Here is a 21,979-nt window from a genome sequence, read left to right on the forward strand (position 1 = left end):
TATTAAGTTTATTTAAATTTTTGTATTGTTCTTTTGTCTAGGTCGTCTATCCATATGTAGTCCTTCCAATGTGACAACAGTGCGAAGAAGTGAGAGATTATCTCTGAAACTACAAACTCAAGGTACCAGTACCAGCACTTAAAAGTTTCTTCCTGAGATTTCTTACATTTAAGATTCTTTATCTCTTAAAGTTATGCAGTTTACTTAAATTGTATGGAAAATTCGCTGTATGTATTAAAAATTCTTCCATAAATGAATTTTGTATTTTTATTTGTAGATGAATCCCGTAAAATGATTCCTCTGCAAACATCAACTGTATGTAGGAGTTTAAGGCCTTCAAGTTCATCTGCAAGACACACAGGTATGATATTACACATCTTTTATCTTAATGAATTCATGTTGAAATTCCTCTCTAAAAAGCATACTTTATTATATCTCCGAAGGAGACAGACGAATACAAAAAATTAGCTGCCCATACCAATTATAAGATTGCAAAATTAAAGCTGGAATAAAATATTTTCGAGAAATTGAAGAGCTTTCAACTATGAGTAAATAGTTACTTATTTGGTGAAGCACATTGCGTGTACAAGATCATATTGGTATGTGACATGAAAGAGTAGGCATTCGAAAAAGATGACAACTGAATTTTCTCTTCAAGTATGCACCGTTGTTTCAAAATGAAACATTTCAAGTAAATTTTCACACCCTTACAGTTAGTATAGCCAGCTAATTTTTTTTTATAGTTGCCTATGTAGAGATCTGTGTGCGCAGTTTGAGGAGAGGTTTCGTCACGAGCTTATTGAAAGGTCCCTTGTTAGGTTGTTATTTGGTCCCCTCCTTTTCCTGGTACCTCAATCTTCTTTCTCTCTTTTTCAAACCTTTATTTACTAAATTTTCGCCAATAATATCATTTCTTATAGACAAATCTACATCCTTCTATATGTATCTTCTCAATATAATAAATTATAGAAATTATTCCTTTTATGTGTGAAAGTATAATCCTTTTGCGTTATGGTACTTAGTAATGACAAATAAAGATCTTGACTTATTACTGTACAATGCTTTTTCAGACATGACTTTTAAATTGAGTCCTTCAAAAGTACTAGCTGCAGGAGGAAGGAGGAGGAGAAGCGCCAGACTGTCAGGCAAACCACCAGCATATTCAGGTACTTCCTATGGAGTATCATATTTGAATCTGTGATTCACCTAACATGTAGCTATTGTTACAATATTAAAAATCTAAATTTAATTAAATTTATAGTACAATAGTATATTTTAAATATATGGGAACTAGAAACCTAAATTATAATTGAATTCCTAGAGTATGAAGAGAACCAGGCGATTGTAGCTACAGACCAGGCTGTTTAAAAGTCCCGAAACATTGATCCAAGCCCCATGCAATCTCTGGCACAGTCCTCCATGAAAGCACAGCTCTCGTTCCACCTGCAGTCAGTTGTGAGTGAGATTTATCGAAGTCGAACAATTGTGTTGTGCAATCGTGAGTGAGATTTCATTAGCATTTCATTACAGTAGTGTTGTGCAGCAATGAGATATTCACTGCATCGTCATATATTCATCTTGAAGGCTTACATCAAGAAGAATTTCGAAGACCACATTTTAAGGCAGCTCCTAATTCATAAAGTTATTCTTCTGAAAGCACATGACGTTTTCTTTTTATTTTCCAGTCAGTCACGGAGCCTGTTTTTCTGAACTTATCCACTAACTTTAATATTGCTTTTCATGTTGGAATTGGCTACCAGGAAATTTATGTCTAAATGCTTGTCTTGTTCTGCTACACAACTTTCTGAATTTCATGTGGGTCTTGAAGATGAATATACGATGGCACAGTGAATATATCACATTGCACAACACAACTGTCCTACTCTGATGAAATTTTATTCACGACTGACTGCAGGTAGGAAGAGTGCCTTGCTTCCATGAAGAGAAATGCCAATGTTTGCGTGGAGCTTGGGCCACTGGCCAGCCGAGCAATATTCCGGGACTTTTAAACTTCCCACAATGTAGATATCATGAGATATTTGCTCTATTCCCCAAAACCACCATAATGTTAATTATGTAGTTTGCAAAATTATAGTTTTGAAAAATGAAATTTTAATCGATTACTTAGTTTGTAACAGTATATAGTTTTTAATGATAAACATTTTGTCAAACCTTACTGCGTTTATAAAGTTGTATACATAAACTTGGATAATACACCAGAGAACATACAACTAATATGACTGTATGAAGTGTGGACACACTCAAAGGTTGTAGTGTGGAGTTTCAAAGTAAATGCCATTTTGTATTCTCTGAATCATATATGATTCGAACTTTCAGTAAAAACGTTCTGTATTTAAACATGATTAACTATCTCGAAAATTAAATTAACATATCCAGTATTCTGTCGACTACCTATATACTTATACTAAAACACAAGTACCAGTACAGAGTTCTTGTTGAATGTCTTGAAGAAAATCAGATTATCTGGTGGTTTCATATTTGCCTTCCTTTCATGTTTTATACAAATGTACAAAAGAAACACAAAGTAATTTAAGTTGTCATGGACAATATATTAATTAAATAAATAAATGAAGAGTATAGGCGAAAAACAATAGATTCATTTTTGGTCCTACAGAATATATCTGTTATGGTAACAATGATTATTAGAGGAGAAAAATTCGCTCCGATACCGGTGATCGAACCTGGATCCTTGGTTCTACGTACCAAGTGCTCTAACCACTGAGCTTCGCCGAAGTTCAATCCACAGCACCAGAGCGAATTTTTTAAATGTATTTATTGCAGCCAAATGGCCATTTAGATTGCATTTAATTTACCTCCTCTAATAATCATTGTCACAATTCTCATAAGGGTGCTATCATCTAATTCAGTAATTCAGTACTGTACCGTATATTACTGCAAACTATAAGTGTTTCTCTCATAAAAACTGGTAAAGGAGAATTATCACCGTGGTTACAGTCATCCTTTCGTACTTTTTCATTAGGAAGAGCAATAAATTTTGCAGTATGTTAATATACTGAATTAGATGATATGACTCTTAAGAGAATTGTGACTTCGATTGTTTCTCCCCTGTACTCTTCAAATAAATATAGATAAATGTTAATATCTTTAGAGATCAAGCTATATTATTTTGTGTTCTAAATTATTATTTTGATTAATTTTAATTGTTTGAAGATGATTAATTACCTGTTAAAGGCACCAGTATTCTCTCATTGAATTATATAACATTTAATGGAACTAAAGTCAGAAATGTATTACTATTTACAGATGAAACTGTTGAGAGATTGTCATCGTTGCGAAGAGTGCACAAGTTGTCATTTAAGCCAGGTAGGTTGCATACAGAACTGAAAGCAATCTTACCAGTGAGGTTTCATTAAGATCGACATAAGTGAGTGGTTGATCTTACATTCATTGAATTGAAGGTGAAGAATGAACAATTATGAAATAAGACCTGAGGTTATAATGATAGATTGTTCTTAGGATTTTAATATTATTCTCATACTAATAACGAAGGAGAATCACACTTTATTTGACTGATTTTTTCCTATATCTCTTCTCGAATAATCTTTATCACTTTCATACTATAATGTGGCAATTGAAGTTATTTTTGGAACATTCTGTTTTTACTCTGGCTGTGAAATATAACTTAGGTATGTTAGTGTGTGAGATTTAATTTCATTATAAAATAACTATACCGGTACCAGACTTGTATTGTAAGAGAATGGATAAGTATCTCGTGTATATGGCAAAAACATCTAAATTATTATGCTGGTGAAGATGAACCAAATCTTTTATCTACTTATAAGGCATTTTGTAAATACAGGTTTATGTCTTTTGTAATAATTATTATAAGCTTCATTACTATAATGTGTCTCATCCTTACTTTGCTGTACTATATCAGACTGTCACCATCTCTTTACATCACATTAGGTTGCTTGAATTTGGTAATCTCTTGAATTAATATACACATACAAAAAAATATATATGCTTCTAGCTGGTAGCACCAATATAATGTCAAATAAAATATTTGAACATTAAAACTTCAAGAAAAAATGGTATATATTTTTCTCTTTTGGAGATCTTTGTTACCGTAGACCTAAATGTAACTCATTCCAAATACTGTCTTTGTAACTAAAATAATTTAAAAAATATGCAAATAAATTCATATTTGACTCTACCACTAATATTTTATATTAGTGATTTTGTATTAGACTCGATAAAAATAAATCTTAACTTGATACATGGATGAGAGTATTCAACATAAAACGTTTGTCAGTGAGAAACTTTTTCGATTTTAATAGTATATCGGTATGGGATAATATGTAAGTAAACCGAAATTGATATTATAGTGAATAGAAGTAGATGGTAATTGTCACTTTTGTATAATACAAAAGAACTTCACAATATTCTTGTCATGTCATTACTTACTTATTCATGGTGTTAAGAAAATTAAAGAATGTAATGTGTCGCATGCCTTAATATTTGTATTCACCATTCTTATTTTCTTTCTCAGTTTATATTAAGACATAAGAGTATATAAGTTATTATATACTGTAATATACGATTTTTATATAAAATATAATAATATAAAATATAAATTGTACATAAGAGATATTGTTTCTGTAAAATTAAATAATAATAATTAACCTATATATTATACAAAGATAATAGTATTTTTATGTAGCCTATGTACAAAAAATTCTTCTTGGATCAATCATTTAAAAAATTCTTGTTCAAACGTTAATCTAGCACTTGTGCTGTAGATCATCATCATCATCATCATCATCATCATCATCATCATCATCATCATCAGTGATGTATAATTTCGTTTTGTATGTATCACTGCCAAACTTATGTCCCTTACAACGACAAATTGAAGTTATATTATTTTGATGAAAGAAAGGGAACCATGCTCTGCCTCCCGAGATTCGTTGTGCATGATGGAAGCCTACTCATTTTGCTGCCTCATATAATTTGGTTGTTATATGAGTGATTCGCAGTAATAGACTGGGTTTAACAACAAAGTTGCGTTATATACATCTCATCTTTCAGTAAAATATAATTTTTACATCTTCTTGCCTAGTTTAAAGTTGCATTTCATGTTCAGGAAAAGATATTTAAATGTAAGGCTGGAGAGATCACTACAGCAATTATGTAATTTTGATGTGTATGCTGACATGCAAGTAACATTTGGACACTGAGTCAAGTCCTTTTGGCGGTAAGATTCGCACCTGCAGATAAGGTGGATATTGAGATTATTATGAATAAAACTGGAACATACTCAGTTTAGTGAAGATAATACCCAATAGAAAAATGGTATAAAAAGACTAAGAATGAGATGCAAATCTAGCTTTCAGGTAAAGCTCCCTGTGAAGCAGATTTGAATAATTTCAAGGGAAAAATTGTTCTGGGTATCGATCCCGGGACCTTTGGCTGAACACACCAATGCTCTACCGACTGAGCTATCCAGGAACTTCACCTGACACTGCCTTAAATGACTAAGAATGAGACCTTTAAAATTATATTTAAATTATGATACGGTATCAGATTGGATGCCCTCTGAATTGTTAGAAGGATTAATTATTTTGAAGTCAGGAACAGATCTGAAGATATAAAGTAGATGTGAAAGTAATTACAGTAGAACCTCGTTAATATGCTCGTGCTTATAACGCTACCCATTTATTATGCTCTTTCATATGATCCTTGGACATTTCATATACAGAGTGTAAGGGGTATAAGTGCCATTATTTTAATTGAAGATTATTCATGTCGTAAGGAAGAGAAAATGTCCTTACAATTTTTTTCTAATTGAAATACTTAACTAATTATTAAAGTTTACAATAATAGACGTTTTGCAACTTTGCTGGATGGGGAAGAGGGAGTTTAGGAAGTACACAGTACAGCTCAAGTGGGGAGGAGGGTGTTTAGAAGTACACAGTACAGCTCAAGCGAGTGCAGACATACCGGTACAAAACAGATGCTCTGTTCTAATGCAAGAGCAATCATGACAATACTGTTGTTTAAATAAAACGAGCAGCAAATACAAACTTTCAATCTCATACTTACGTACTTATATCTGTGCAGAGTACTGCCTGCTGAACACTTTGGCATGTCTCTCGCACCAGAATATTAACAAATTAAAATTTTTATTTAATTTCACGAAAACGTAATAGAAGACACAAATATTTATTTAAACTAATATTAACTCTTTGCTAGATATACCTTACTACTTACTGGCTTTTGAGGAACCCGGAGGTTCATTGCCGCCTTCACATAAGCCCGCCACTGGTCCCTATCCTGAGCAAGATTAATCCAGTCTCTACCATCATATCCTACCTCCCTCAAATCCATTTTAATATTATCTTCCCATCTACGTCTCGGACTCCCCAAAGGTCTTTTACCCTCAGACCTCCAAACTAATACTCTCTATGCATTGCTAGATATACCTACTGATAATTGTTTTCGTAATTTTATTAACAATATAAGTAGTATAATGCAAATAAAATAAGAAAAGAAATATTTTTTCTGGAAAAACGATCAAATTTTGACCCTATGTTGTATGGACATTTTTTGATCCTGTAGACCGTTCCCAACGACTATGAAAAGGACAGCACTTATACCCCCTTACACCCTGTATAATCCTGCATAATTTTACCCTCTTGTAGTGCTACCAAATCCCACTTGTAGTGCTTTCGGATCGGAAATGAGTAAAAAAAATTCCGTATAAATTGCGAAACTTATAGTTTTAAAAGCATGACGAAGAAATATGTTGCTATGACCCTACTGAGGCTCATTGCCTCACGAGTGCAAGAAAAAAATTTCACCCTGTACCTGAAAAAACCCTCTGATCAGCACTGTCTGAAGGTATATTTACTGGTACTTTTCTTTGTATGAAAGTATTTAACACTTAAACTTCTCCCTGTCAATAAATTCCTGTCTTTTCTGTAAAATTTACTCATCCTTTGAATTCTGTGGAGTGTGCAGTAAGTTTGATAGTGCAAAATAGTAAAGCGGAAATCTCTGTCTTTAAGTAAAAAATTACATTAGTTTTGCTCCTAGCGGTATATCAAGTGAAGTTCTCTTTAGTTACTTGAACTGGTTAGAAAATGTTATAAATCATAATAACAATTCAAACAACAATCAAAGATTATTTTCATATGAGATGAGCCCTTATTTGCATTTTGCACTGTAACTAATGCACAATAAATTATGTTTCATAAGAAATGGTGTCTAAATTGTTTTTCCTATTTCATAAATCATTTACCGTCTATAGCACTGTCCTGCTTATAACACTTTAAGGACACAGTCCCTTGACGAGCATATTAATGGGGTTATACTGTAATAACAAGAAAAGCAAACTACTAACTCAGTGTATGGCTGCCAAAATGAGAAAATATTTACAAGTTCTTGCTTATTTAGATTTCGTATAAATTATTATAGAATATCTGCGTCAAAATATTTAAAATATGTAAATATTAAATTTATAACAACTACTAGGGCATCCTGTAAGTAATGGCAATAATGCTGTAAATCAGTGCTCCTAGTGGTGACCATTGAAAACTTATACTACGTAATAGAGCAGCGATTGTTTCATAAATTTGCAATATTGAAAGACTCGAAGTAGCTATACCTTGTAAATACAGTGGCTGTTTCTGATTTGTAGTAAACTATACAGCCCTAAAGGTACGAACAAAGGTGCTTCGTAAAAACCCAAGTTGCAAGAGGAAAACATGCAACTAAGTGCTTTAGGTCATTACAAGAAGCCTGGAGAGAAGTGCTACTATACTGAACTATTTCAAGTTGGGTGGAAATGAGGCATTCGCTTTCAATCAAGAGTTGATATCTGAAGAGCTAGAGATTGATCAGTGAGAGAGATATCTAGAAATGCTGCTGCAGATGGAGTTCGCCGTCTTCCAAGAATCTAGCAATGTATTGTTGATATGGCAGGAGATTATATTTGAAATATGTAATGTAAAAAGTAACCTAAATAAATTAAGTGTAAAACAGTAACTATGTTGCCATTACTTTTCGAATGCCCTTGTATGAAATTTTATACATGAATAGTAGGTTAAATACATCTTGTACCTTTGTTATTACTAGCAAGTTAGCGAAGTGATGATTGATTAGATCAAATGTGTAACGTCAATGTTATATGTACAGACTCAGAAACAAAATTTGGGCCGACTCTTGAACATCTCTTCAACAGAGCGTGATTCACAACGTTCCCTGTCAGTATAACATTGGACCTGAATCGTCAATTGTGAGGAGAACGATATGCAGCGCAGAGGAGAGGGTTTCTATCTCGTTGCAATAGCTCAAGTTGTTATGTTGTCTGTCGTGCAGAAGAGTATGTTTTCGGGTCACATTTGCGGCTGGATTTTTTTACACGAATTTTTAAGATACCTGTGATCGAACTTTCATTTTGTTTGATTTCGTATGTGGAATAATTATTTTCCATCTCTTGTGGGATTTTATTTGGCTTGACCCTGCAGAGGACAAAAAAAAAAGAAAAATCACTTGGATGATCCAATTTGTCTTCCATATAAAAAATAATCATAATAACAAAAAAAGAAATAAAAAAAAATGGTGAACCTAGTACCTCGTTCATCCATCACCCGTCTACTTCTGTAAACTTATGACCTTATGAAGTATGGAATCGACGATCTGGCATTTTCACCCATAAGCCCATTAAAATTTATTAAGCTTCATTTTTACTCCCCTGATTAGGACCACCCTAATGTGTAGTGATGGGTGATAGTCGAGTGTACTATTGATAATATCGATAGTTATGACTTGAGCTATTGAAGCTATCGATAGTCAAATTGTTTCTAATATTATCAATAGTTCTGGCAACTATCGATACTATCGAAAAATGGGAAGGTCATTCTTAATATTATAATGGTTTCAAACTGGAGCAGGACAACATAATTCTTTTTCAGCGATTCAATCAGACATTACGAATCGTTTGTAATGATTCCTTCATGGTTTGTTCAGAACTCATCTCAGTCTATGATTCCAAGTATTCTTTTGAATCGTAAATGAACGACTCTCACAATTCTTCACTTTGCAATCACGGGTAAAATAAAAGTGTTCTATATACCTCGCATAGATGACAGAGTAGGCCCAGGAAGGATACAGTTCCTTTATAATGAGAGTTGAAATGTTGGATTGTCTCTTTCTGATTGGTGGAACCAGTTTTCATGATCTCCATTAATCTACAAAATTATGGAAAATAGTTATCCTGAATTATAATTTATAAACTCAACTTTACTCTCAAGTACAGTTTTTACATTAAATCCCTCTTTAACTACTACGCAAATTTCAAGCACGCGCTCATTATTTTTCACATTTAACTAACCAAATTCAGTATTTTATTTTCACTTATCCGTTCCTTTTATTATACACCAGCGTTCCTTAAATGTTTTTGAAGTGGGGACCACTTTTTTAAGTCAGAACAGTTCCGAAGACCACCTTATTCTTGTTCCCTTTGAAAGCAAATTTATAATTTTTGTAGCATATTTTAATACCCGTATACTTATATATTAAAATAGAATTAATTAATTATAATACTTTTGTAATCATATTTTTGTAGCCAATCACAAGTAACTTATAATAAATTCTGTGCATTGTTGATTCATTGCTTCCTGTTAGCAGTTGTTGTTTGAAATTCTTCTTATGTGGTACACGCTAGTAGTTGTCCATGTCTCTGTTAAATAGTGCCCATTATAAATAATGGAAACTGGCTTTGATCCGGGTGTTTGAAAAGAAAGGAACATGATGATATGCTTCATTTAGGCAGTGCTAATAGTTCAGAAGCTGTGTGTGAAGAAATATATTAATTATAGTGCCATCAAAGAAATATCTAGTCCTAGTGGTAGCTATTCAAAGAAAAAATACTTCCGTGAATATGACAAGAGTTATTTGGAACTTGAATTTACTTGGTGTGGCAATGAGAGTGAACCAAAACCTCGGTGCATTGTTTATTACGAAGTGCTTTCAAACGAGTGTATGAAACCCGCGAAAATGAAACGGCACTTAGAGACGAAACACGCAAGTGTAAAAAGTAAACCTGTCTAATTTTAAAATAGGCGGAGTCTAAAATTTCTTATATCGTCATCTGGAAAAACAAATAAAAAAAATTAATGCAGAAACATGCCCTATTTTTAACAAGTAAAGATGCAATTTGGCACGTTCTATTATTGGTGTACGATATACAGTACATGCCCATTTCAATGTGCAGAACTATTCGGTGTTGACAAAACTATTAAAAAAAGCCACTTTGGCACTTTGTTCCTCTCTTATGAATTCGGGTGGTCCCTGGCTGGGTTACAGGCTCGGCACCAGATATGCAGGGAAAAGATGACAAGGAACCCCACGTTCATAATACTTTAAATCCCTCTTTTGTTGCTGAGAGTAGAGTGGGAAGTGGGTAGACGGGTAGGGTAAGAAATTTCATAAAATATTAGTACTGGGAGAAAAATGAAAAAAGGCGATTGCCATGTGTCATTTCCAAACTCTGAGATTTTCAGCTATAATGTGAATACGCAATTCGTTTGAATTTTATTTTTTCTTCCATCTTTTTTGAAGGACCACAAGGACAGAACTCGAGGACCACAGATGGTCGGCGAACCATAGTTTGAGAAACGCTGTTATACACCATTTACTCATAACTAAGTAATTTGGTCAGAAAGTATCTGTATTCACTGGTATCTTCAGTGCCCTCAGGAAGACTGCTATCCAAAACTGAAAACTTATCAATGAAAGGCGAAACCGTCTGCATTCCAACAAAGTGAAAATGCTTATTTTAATGGGGAACTTAGACTATCCTTGGAGCAATGGTCACATGTTTAAAAGAAGATTATAATGATGGCTAATGTTGGGATTTTAAGGACAGATTATAATATTGTGTGTTATTAGTATGTAATTCAGATTCAGTTCAGTATATATTATTCAATTAATAGTTATGTACGCATTTAGACATAAATTCAGATATATATTCAATTTTTAACCAATTTGTAATGACTATCGATAGTTTTGATTATAACTATAGATAGTAAGAACAACAGTTGATAGTACTATAGATACTATCGTAAGTGACTATCGTCCATCTTTAAAGATGTGTTTACAAGCCAACGTTCCAATGAATAAATTGGATCATCCATCCGTGCGAGAATATTTGAAGAAGTAAGATACTGCATGAAAATAAAAATGAAACTCAGGATTTGAAAATATTTTAAACTGTTAAAATATTGCTATTTTGTTTAATATTTGTATATTTAAACCTACAATTTTTTTACATATTTTACAGCCTCTTTGCTTTACAGATATTAGGCCTACAAAAAATGTGTGTACTACTATACTACTAATTAAAACTAATTCGATTATTTCTATCTTTAAAGGTATGTGCCAGGCTCGGGTGATCTACCTACGTGTTCAAGATTGAGAAATGAGTATATGCCTAGATTTGAAACGGCGATACATAACGACATTAAAATAGCTTTGAAAGGCAAACTGATCGTCGTTGTCGCAGATGAGACTCCAGATAGGGAAGGCAGATATGTCTTCGCTGTGCTCTTCAGAACGATGGTACCAGGTAAAAATCAGGAAGTGCATCTGGCTTGGCAAATGCTTGTTTTGTTAATGTGACAAATGATACAACCTGTAGTAGAGCTATTATCAGCGTCTTGAAAGAATACAACATTGAGTTCGATAACATCCTGGGTTTGGTTTTAGATTCAGCTCCATATAATATAACAACATGTTTTCGGGCCTTATTGGAGATCATTTGTTACATTTTCAATTTTTGCGAAGAAAGTAAACTTGATGGGAGATATCATTTTGAAAGATATGTCAGAATTGTATACCTTTGTGTCTAAGCTTAAGCTTGCCTTTTTGCACTCTAGAAAAATGAAAAAATACATATTTAAATTATCTTCGGGAAAAGTGGCCAGTTCTAGCTTCTGTTCTCTTTCCTAGCCCAGTTATAACAAGCTGGAATTCATGGTTTCAAAGCATAATATATTTAGACAAATATTTCTTGGCTTTGAAAGACTTCTTACTATCACTTGATGAAAAAATGTTAATTAGTAATCAGAATTGTGATGTAAATCCTCAGAAAGTGCTAACTTACAAATCAAAGATTTCTTATTTTAATAAGCTAGATGCAGATAATTTTCTATGTGCTTATGAGTATTTTCACAAATCTTAGAGTAGCTATTGAAGATAAAGATAATTCAAACGTAGACTGCCTTCAAATGTTAATAGCACTGAAACTGAAATTTCCACACTTTGCTGAAGCAGCTATTCAGTCCATCTGGGCACCCACAAATAGCATAGATGCAGAACATTTTTTAGCAAGTGTAATTTGATTGTCACAGACAGGCGAAACAGATTAAAGGAGAGCAATATTGTAATTTGTTCCATGTTAAACTTCCAGTGATTTCAGGTTATTGAAAGAGTGGGTATTCAATATACAGAGGGTGCCAAAAAAATGTATACACACTTCAAGCAAATAAAAAACTATGTTAACATAACAAAGCTGAATTCACACAAACAGAAAATGATGAGCACTAATCATCTTAGACTTTTACAGTTACAACAGTTGCTCAAAATGCTCACCATGGGCGTCGACACACTTCTGAGTACAACTGTAAGAGCAACGTTTGCGAAAGTGTCCTCAGCGATTGCAGCTAATGCCATTTCAATTTCTTCCCGAAGTGCTGCCAGTGTAGCTGGTTTTCTATGGTATACAACATTCTTAGCTAAAAATCCAATGGAGTTAGATCCGGAGAACACAGTGGAAACTCAATCGGACCTCTTCGTTCTGTCCAGTGCCCTGGAAGATTGTCATCAAGGTACACGCGTATATTACCGGTCAAAAGTTTTCGATCACCTATTACAACTGTAATTCAGTAAATATAAAATATTCTTTGTTTTTCTATGATAAATTGTCTACCTTTCATTAGTCATGTAATCTTTTCGTACTTTGGTTTTTATTGTAAAATTTAATACTAATTGTAATTTTATTCTTCATATTATAGTTGGAATCTCCTGGTAGAGAGGCAGAGAAGGCCTGACGGCCTTATCTCTACCAGGTTAAATAACCACCACCACCACCAGGTTAAACATGGATTTCGTTTTGAATATTCTATCCTATCCTAATGCTAGAGAGAGAAAATATTTATTTTGTTGGTCTATTTAGTTTTTCCGATGTATTTGTGCATTGAAATAGAGTATATAGTTGTTTTCATAGCTGATCGAAAACTTTTGACCGGTAGTGTACATTTCGGTAATGTGGTGGTGCGCTATTCTGTTGGAAGTAAAATTCCTCATTTCCATAGAGTATACGAATGGAGGGTAAGACGGATCTGCGTGACATGTTCAGGTACACTTGGCCAGTTACTGTTCCATCAAAAAAGAATGGTCCAATTAGACTCCTAGATGACAACCCACACCAAACATTAATTCCAGGTAAATTAACAGCCTTTTCCACAAAAACATGTGGGTTGTTTGCACACCAGTAGACACAGTTATGCTGGTTAACAGTTCCATTCAACTTAAATTGTGTCTCATCAGCCAAACATCTTTCCCTATGAAGACCTCATCTTCTTGCATCATGTTCCGAAACCACTCACAGTAGTGCATTCTCCGATCAGGGTCATCGTCATTTAATGTATGCAAAAGTCTTGGGATGAAAACTTCCAACTTTGCTGTTTTAATAATGCGACGTACGCTGGTTCTGCTAATTCCAGTCTCACGTGCACATTGCTTTGTAGATTTCTGTGGTGAGTGCTCAAAACGTTCCAAAACCATAGCCGAGGACGCAGGGCTTGTTGATGTGCGAGGTCTCCCAGATCTGCCCTTGTAAACATCGCATACGGTACCATGAGTCTCAAGTTTGTCACGAATGCATACAATTGTTAATCGCATTGGTGGTTCTGTTCTGTACTTGCATCTCCATTACTGTTGAACTTCAACAACATTCTCAGTTCTCCAATACCACTTCAAAATTGCTTTCCACTGTTCAAACGATAATCTTGGCTCCATTTTGTTGTTGACTGACCTGTCGCACAGCAACGCTAGCATAACATATGTGAGTCTCATCTGTTTACAGGACATCATACTACACATTACTGTTGTTTTTCGGTCCAACTTTGAAATATATTAAATAGATATCTCCTGTCAAAGTGTGTATACCTTTTTCGGTACCCTCTGTATGTATATATATATATATATATATATATATATATATATATATATATATGCATGTGATGTGAATGCTTTCAGAGTGATTGTCTGATTGAATTGATAATCTGCGACTATGTTCTATGTGGTTTCATAACTAGAATTTCTGTTCATTTGCTTGTAATAAAAAATATTAAACTGAGAAATCAATGAAATGCGAAGTTAATTTTCCAACATACAATTTATTATCCTTTCAATTGAGACAAGTTTAATCAAAAAAGCTTAAAAAAAAAAGCTAAATGCTAACATAAAAATGCTTTAAATTGCAAAATTTTTCTTTATCTTATATTTAAAATGCGAATTTTGTAATTTTAATATGCTAAAATCTACCATTTCTAATCATAACAAACACGACACAAGCATAAAATTTACCACACTAACAAATTTACCACACTAACATACGAAAATAAAAATACATACAGGATTGCATCTCTTTCAGGACATTAAAATACATTGCATACAGGACACAAAACACATATTAACACATAAACAATACAGACAAATGCAACCTAACAGGAGTTTACAAATTAACATGCAGTAGTTATGACGACCTCTACATTGGACAAAGTGGCAGATCTTTGCAAACACCATACAAGGAACACATCACAGTAATAATCAAATCACACAATACTGACACCTACGCAGAACACATCATCAACCCCAATTACAACTACAACAATGTAAAAATAGACATGGAAATTCTGCACATTGAACTGAGAAGCCAGAAACTAAACACACTAGAACAATACGAATTATACAGACATACAAAAATACATGCACAACATATCTTCAACACTCAATTAAATTTCAGAACACACACCCTTTTCGACATAGCACTAATGATCATAACAAAACCACTAAGACACCAGCAAGAAGAATCGGAAACAAGTATAAAAACCTCATTAGAAATCTTAAGACGGTGAAAACAAGCCAAAATGAGTAATTAATTAAGGTAACATTTTCAATATTAATACAGGAAAATTAAAACTGTTGCTTATTTAACAAATAACCTACATTACAGTTTTTAAGTTTTATGTACACATACTGATAACTTTCAACTTTCCAATGATAGTAGGCAGAGAACTTAAAAAAAAAAAACAGTCTGTGGAAGCTATTTTCTCAAAATAATAATATTCGGTTTGACACTGTTCTTAATTTTTACATTGAAACTATGAAGCTTAGGGTTACATAATTAACCTGAGTATTATTTCTTGATAGAAAGTTTTATCTTTGTAGAAACCTTTCCAGGGGCATAGCGTCCATGGATGTGGTAGAAACATTGCTTCCCCTTTTATTTTTAGAGAACTTTTTTTTTTTATTTGTATACAGATGGGTAATTATTATTCATTTGTTCTTATATTTTGTTATTTCGTGTTTACACGACATTTTGATTCGAGATGAATTCAAACATGTGGAGATCACTTCGAACACACGACAATGTAAGGATGTTAGCTTCCAAATATATCTGCTTGTTAAAATGGGTTGCTGGGGAAAAGGAAGACAGAGATATACAGAAGTATTATGCTTTCTCTTTCTAAGGTATGTAAACAAGTAGTTGCTTCCTGGTTGCTTTTGACGTTTCTTTGCTGTATTGACAACAGGATGTCCTATTGTTCGCAGTGCAATATTATGTAGTGTTTCAAAATTTAAATCACTATGATGTTATTAATAGTCACATATATGTTGAAATTACAACTATATAACATTGTTAGTAAATAATAATACATACTAAGTCACTAAATACGAATAAGAGGTTTTCGTGATTATGTTCGCCCATCTGTCCATCTCCATAGTGCAAAAGTTAGTTAAACGATTTTACTCATTTTTATGAGTAGATCTCGGATATTTAAACTCTAAAAAAAATCACATTTAGACATATAAATTATGTTTTACAATATTAAAATAGGATATATATATATTCTGGGTGTTCATTTCAAAGTGTGTCATGACGTCACTGTTGTTGGGTCACCGATTTGGAGCGAGTTTCAGCTTATATGTCAGAGAAGTTGCCTATTATTTAAGGCGTTCTTCAATCTGAACTTGAGAACGTGTACTGTATAACTTGAACGTCGTAGCAACAGATGGCGATCTGTACGGTCTGTGTGCTACCATAACCTCTTTCGAACTGTGTTTTGCGCCAGCAAGTCGTACACAGGGTATTTGTTATCATCGGTTGCGTACGGTAACATTACACAACACAAATCAAATGCTCCGTGTCCATGTTGACCGTTGAAGTTAATGTCAACAAATACGTAAGTAATCGTCTTAACCCTCTCCCCATATCCCGACAGTACGTATTTCCAAACAGTTCACATTCCTGCCACTACCCGCATTACCGTACGTATCGGTACGTACTCTTCAGAATGAACGCCGTACTTGCTAGGCAACTTCTCTGCCTCATAGGTTATACACCTCTGCGGAAGTGTAGGAAGATTGAATTCTCTAGGCTCATCGGCTAGCCACATGACGGCATACAGCGAGCCATGACACACTTTGAACTGAACACCCAGTATAGTTTTTATAGGCACATCGGAAGAGGATAGTAATATTACAATTAAGAATTAAGATATGGAAAATTAAACTTATGCATCTAATTAGCCTATAATCATGCAAATTTGATTCATTATAGGTACTTCAGAAGGTGACAATAGTGTTAGAATTAAAATATAGAAAGCTAACCTAAATTTAAATCCTCTGAGGTTCTGGCTGATATGTACATCTATTATCAAGCAGTACATCTCACTTGATGATATGTGTCAGAGGAAGAACAATTGTTTGTATACATCTGAAGTCTGACTAGTGTAATATGTAGTTAGTCGGTGAAGTATGCAATGGAGGAGGAAAGGAAGTGGCCACCCTACCTCATTATCTCCTGATCTAGTTGCTTCATAAGTGGTGCCTTCTTGGTATCACTTGCGTGGTTCAGACCTGTCTTCGGACAGTTGACTAAACAACAACAACCTAAATTTAATTATATAAATTTGATTTTACATATTTTAATATCTTGGAGGAGAATAATAAACTTTGAATTAAAAAAGAAGGCAGGGAATTCGTAGGATTTCTATAATTGCATGAAATGTGGCTGCTCAAGCTACTGGTAATATCTTCACTGTAATACATATGGCCCTAATTACGATGACATTCAAACTTCATTTATTTTTCCAATAATGTTATGTTGCAGGTTGCATTGGCCCGCTGCCACTAAGGAACAACGATATGTTGCAGGTTGCATCAGCGGGCTTCTGCTAATAAGGAGCAAGAAGCACGTGAAGTATTACAGAAATGGTAATGGACATTTTTCCCAAATAGATGTTCACTTAAATATTCCTTGTTAATACAGAAAACTAAAATTACTGTATATTCATAAACTTTAATTAAAATATTAATAAGATATATATTGAAATATTAAGAATATGTATAATAAAAATAAAGAAAATATTAAAAATGTATTGGTATTATATTACATTTAGGTATTTTATTTTTCAAGTTGCCTATTAAGAAACTATATTTGTAACTTTTAAATTATAAGGCATTTAATTTATAAGTTTCGATGGATACTGCAATGGTTAGGCTATTTATTAGATAATAATTTAAAATAAAAGTACCGATATCTAATTTTTAACAAATCATCTAAAAATAATACACTGAATTTTAAATGATAAGGTAAGACTCTTACCAGAGCACTACTTTCACTTATTCAGACATCTATGATTCTTAATAGCGTAAAATTGTATTCTTATTTTTAATGAATTTTAAGAATAATAAATTATTATTACTTGCTTCATTGCTTCCCCTGTTTCGGAAGCCACACTATGCCACTGGACCTTTCAATGCTAGCTTAGTGTGGTGCAACTGTTATAGTTTTAAAAATATATTTTATATAATAAATAAGTAAGAAACAAACATGTTGGTTAGTTTGAAGCTTTTGCTGGTTGATCATAAAATGATCTTAAGAAATTAAATTTAAAAATATTAGCACCATTTTACGTGTATTGTAAATTGCTTTATATAGTATCTAAAGTATGTTATGCGAGATTATGTAAAGTAATTTTGTGGTTTCCTTATTTTAATATGTTCTGTATTTTCCCATACTTTTTCTACTTTTTCATATTTCAGAATTGCATTTATTACTTTTACTCTCCTTCTCTTGCTCTTTATCTTTAATAGTCTTTATTGCCTCTATATTCTTTCATTCCAGTACCTACCGGTACCTAACTTAAAGAATATAACCTCTTAACAAGGCAGCTGCAGTGAAATCTTTTGCATATCTTGAGAAGTTTGTGTTTAGACAAAGCACTCATAGTTGTATGAAATGGATTGTCCTCATTCTAGTTCATTTTTATGTAAGTGTCGTTCACACTTACTCTAAGCAGATCTTTCTATAATAAAGATAGCATTGTTATAATTCGAATGTGCCGCAGCACCAAGCACAGGGATTATACTGAAGGATGCCTTATGTCGATGTAGATTTTGTTACTCTGACAGTGAAAAATTAGAGAAGGGAAAACGATTATGGATAAAAAAAATACTCAAATCTAAATATGTCATTTTTTTTTTCAAAATGTTCAAGGGAGAGGTTCAAACCCAGTGACACCTCTGAACTGTACTGATACTGCCAATAAAAATATAATGAAAAGGTTCAATATGTGAGTATATACTACAGCAGCATGAACAGCATAAATAATAATAATAATAATAATAATAATAATAATAATAATAATAATAATAATAATAATAATAATAATAATAATATAATAGATATGTACATCTATTATCAGGCAGTACATCTCACTTTATGATGTGCCACAAAAGAACAATTGTTTGTATACATCAGAAACTAGTCAGCAATGCATGCAATGGAGGAAAGGAACTAGCCAGGCAGTACTGTGCATCTTGCTTGAAGATATGTCAGAGGAAGAACAGCCTATTACGAATTAATTCAGCCAGAAATAATGAGCTTCGCGGGTCGATCTCTAGACACATATCAAAATATGGAAATAGTTTCATGAAATTCTACTCTGTATCATGTCATAGTTTCCTGTTTTCAGTTCTCATGAGATATCACTTGAAATGAGAGCAAATAATATCAATACAAGCTATATTTTGCTGACATTTTAATGTATTTTTTTATAAAATCGGCAATAACATTAAAGATGTAAACAATGAGTACCTGTACTGTACCATTTGTTGGTTTTTAAGTTATTAGTTCACATATTCTTTCCAATTATTTGCACAAACCTACTTGAATGGTAATTATTTTCGTCCGTGAGTACATAAATTATGAACTTTATTTCATTTCATATTCCAAACATGTACCAGTACCAAATCTATTTATTACGGTACTTATGAAATTTCTTCTTCCCTTTCATCTTTGTGAATTATACATGTATATTATCTTCTTCAGTCTGAGCTGGGTCACTTTTCTGCATAGTAGAATGGAACTCTTTTTGGTAAACCTGATCCTGATGTGCATGGGATGACAGTGTTTACTGATGGCAGTTTCTCTTTCTTTTTGCTGAAAGCCTTACGTCGTAGTGTAGGTGACTATGAAATATCTTCATTTGATGAAGAACTGGCTCGTAGTCTTTCTCTGATGACGAAGTAAGGTGTGAATTTGAAAGTGACAGATCTCCAGCTTTTGTAATCTGAGTATGAGTTGGAAGGAACAGATGTACTGGTACATGTGGTAATGGTGGGAGTGGTGGTGGAGAAAATGTGCACGATGTTTGTATTTCAGTTGCTTGTTGTGGTTCTAATTGTGATAATGAAGCTAATTGATTGTGCGTTGTGATTGCGAAGATTTTTTTGTGGATGTAAATATATTATAAATCACTTCTCTTTTGACTTTTTTCTCAAAAATGTACCAAAAATTCTACTTACACTACTTGAAACAGATATTTTTGCTTTATTCATTCTTTCTTCCATTATGTTATTTTCTCTTCTTAAGATTATTCTGCAAATATTAAAAATTATTTTCTTTAATTACATCCATTATAGTCCATCTCATAAGATCGATTGTTATGAATTATTTCGATGAATAGATGAGCATAATTATGTAAATGTGGTCAATTGTTGTTAATTAGTCAAGTATATATTCAAATTTGAAATGTACAACGTGGTTAAATGTAACTTAATGGTGTATTAGCACAGAGACTGTGGTAATAGTAAGCAATGGTAGCAATCATCAACGAGAAACAAACCCTGATGCGAAAGAATCAGGTGACCAAATTAATGATATGACGGTGTTTATGACCACAAGTCTTGGTTTATGACGTGTTGGGTTGTATGCTAGTGCTGTTTGTTCTTTGTAATCGCATGTATAAATGCCTTGCAGATCCCACGTCGCAGGGATGGAATAATAATAATAATAATAATAATAATAATAATACAATTAATAATAGTAGTAATAATGGTATGTCCTCAGTCCACTCCCTGTCCTCTCAATCCACTCTGTATGCTCTCAATCCACTCTATGTGGCCTCAGTCCAATCTCTGTTCTGTCACTACACTCTCTGTGATCTCAGTCCACTCTATGTCATCTGAGTCCACTCTGTGTCCTTTCAGTCCACTGTCTGTCCTATCAGTCCTAAAGCCCTAAGTCCAATCTCTGTTTTGTCACTACACTCTCTGTACTCTCACTCCACTCTCTGTCCTCTCAGTCCACTCTATGTCTTCATTGTCCACTCCTCAGTGCACTCTATGTGCTCTCAGTCCAGTATCTGTCCTATGAGTCCAGTCTCTATCCTCTCAGTCCTCTCTATGTCTTCTCAGTCCACCCTCTGTCCTCTCAGTCCAATCTCTGTTCTGTCACTACAGTCTCTGTCCTCTCAGTCCACTCTCTATACTCTCTGTCTATGTGCTCTCAGTCCAATCTCTGTACTGACACTACACTCTGTCCTCTCAGTCGACAGTCTGTGCTCTCAGTCCAATCTCTGCTCTGTCACTACACTCTCTGTGCTCTTAGTTCACTCTATCCTCTCGGTCCACTCTATGTCATCTGATTCCAGTCTATGTCATCTCAGTCCACTCTGTGCACTTAGTTCAATATCTGTTCTTTCACTATACCATCTGTCCTTTCAGTCCACTCTCTGTTCTTTCACTACACCCTCTGTCCTCTCAATCCACTCTGTGTCCTCTCAGTCCCCTTTCTGTCTTCTCAGTCCACTCTTAAGTGCTGTCAGTCCAATCTCTGACCTGTCACTATACTCTCTGTTCTACCAGTTCAGTATCTGTACTCTCAGTCCACTCTATGCCTTTGCAGTACACTCTCTGTCTTCTAAGTCCACTCTATATGCTCTCAGTCCAATCTCTGTCCTGTCACTTGTATTCAATTAGAATTAGAGTCTGGCTGGGCGGAAGAGAAGGCCTACTGGCCTTAGCTCTGCCAGATTAAATAAATAAATTATTAGTAATTATTATTATACTCTGTCCTACCACTCCAGTATCTGTTTCCTCCGTCCACTCTATGTCCTCTCAGTCCAATCTCTGTCCTGTCGCTATACTCTCTGCTCTACCAGTCCACTCTCGTCTCAGTCCTATCTATTTGCTCTCAGTCCAATCTCTGTTCTGTCACTACACTCTCCGTCCTATCAGTCCACTCCATGTCGTCTCAGTCCACTCTCTGTCACCTCAATCCAATCTCTGTATTTTCACTACACTCTCTATCGTCTCAGGCCACTCTCTGTCCTCTCAGTCCACTCCATGTTATCTGAATCCA

General features: G+C 34.0%; 1 protein-coding gene across 4 annotated transcripts in view; it reads left to right on the forward strand.

The window, feature by feature from the left end:
• Positions 1–21,979, forward strand: part of LOC138704861 (uncharacterized) — a 63,538-nt gene that overhangs the window by 7,432 nt on the left and 34,127 nt on the right. Inside the window, exons 4-9 of one of the 4 annotated variants that reach the window (XR_011333452.1) lie at positions 42–122; positions 278–361; positions 1,071–1,166; positions 3,286–3,345; positions 11,418–11,611; positions 17,444–17,693. Coding sequence is in view for 2 of the 4 variants with exons in the window: in XM_069833197.1 (XP_069689298.1) it covers positions 42–122; positions 278–361; positions 1,071–1,166; positions 3,286–3,395 (371 nt within the window). In the remaining 2 variants the exon portion in view is untranslated. Of the gene's footprint in view, positions 1–41; positions 123–277; positions 362–1,070; positions 1,167–3,285; positions 8,020–11,417; positions 14,409–17,443; positions 17,694–21,979 lie in introns of those variants that run through there. The other 3 variants (XR_011333453.1, XM_069833198.1, XM_069833197.1) reach the window with 3 other exon arrangements.

Source organism: Periplaneta americana, chromosome 8 (genome assembly GCF_040183065.1).
Source record: "Periplaneta americana isolate PAMFEO1 chromosome 8, P.americana_PAMFEO1_priV1, whole genome shotgun sequence".
NCBI classification, from domain to species: domain Eukaryota; kingdom Metazoa; phylum Arthropoda; class Insecta; order Blattodea; family Blattidae; genus Periplaneta; species Periplaneta americana.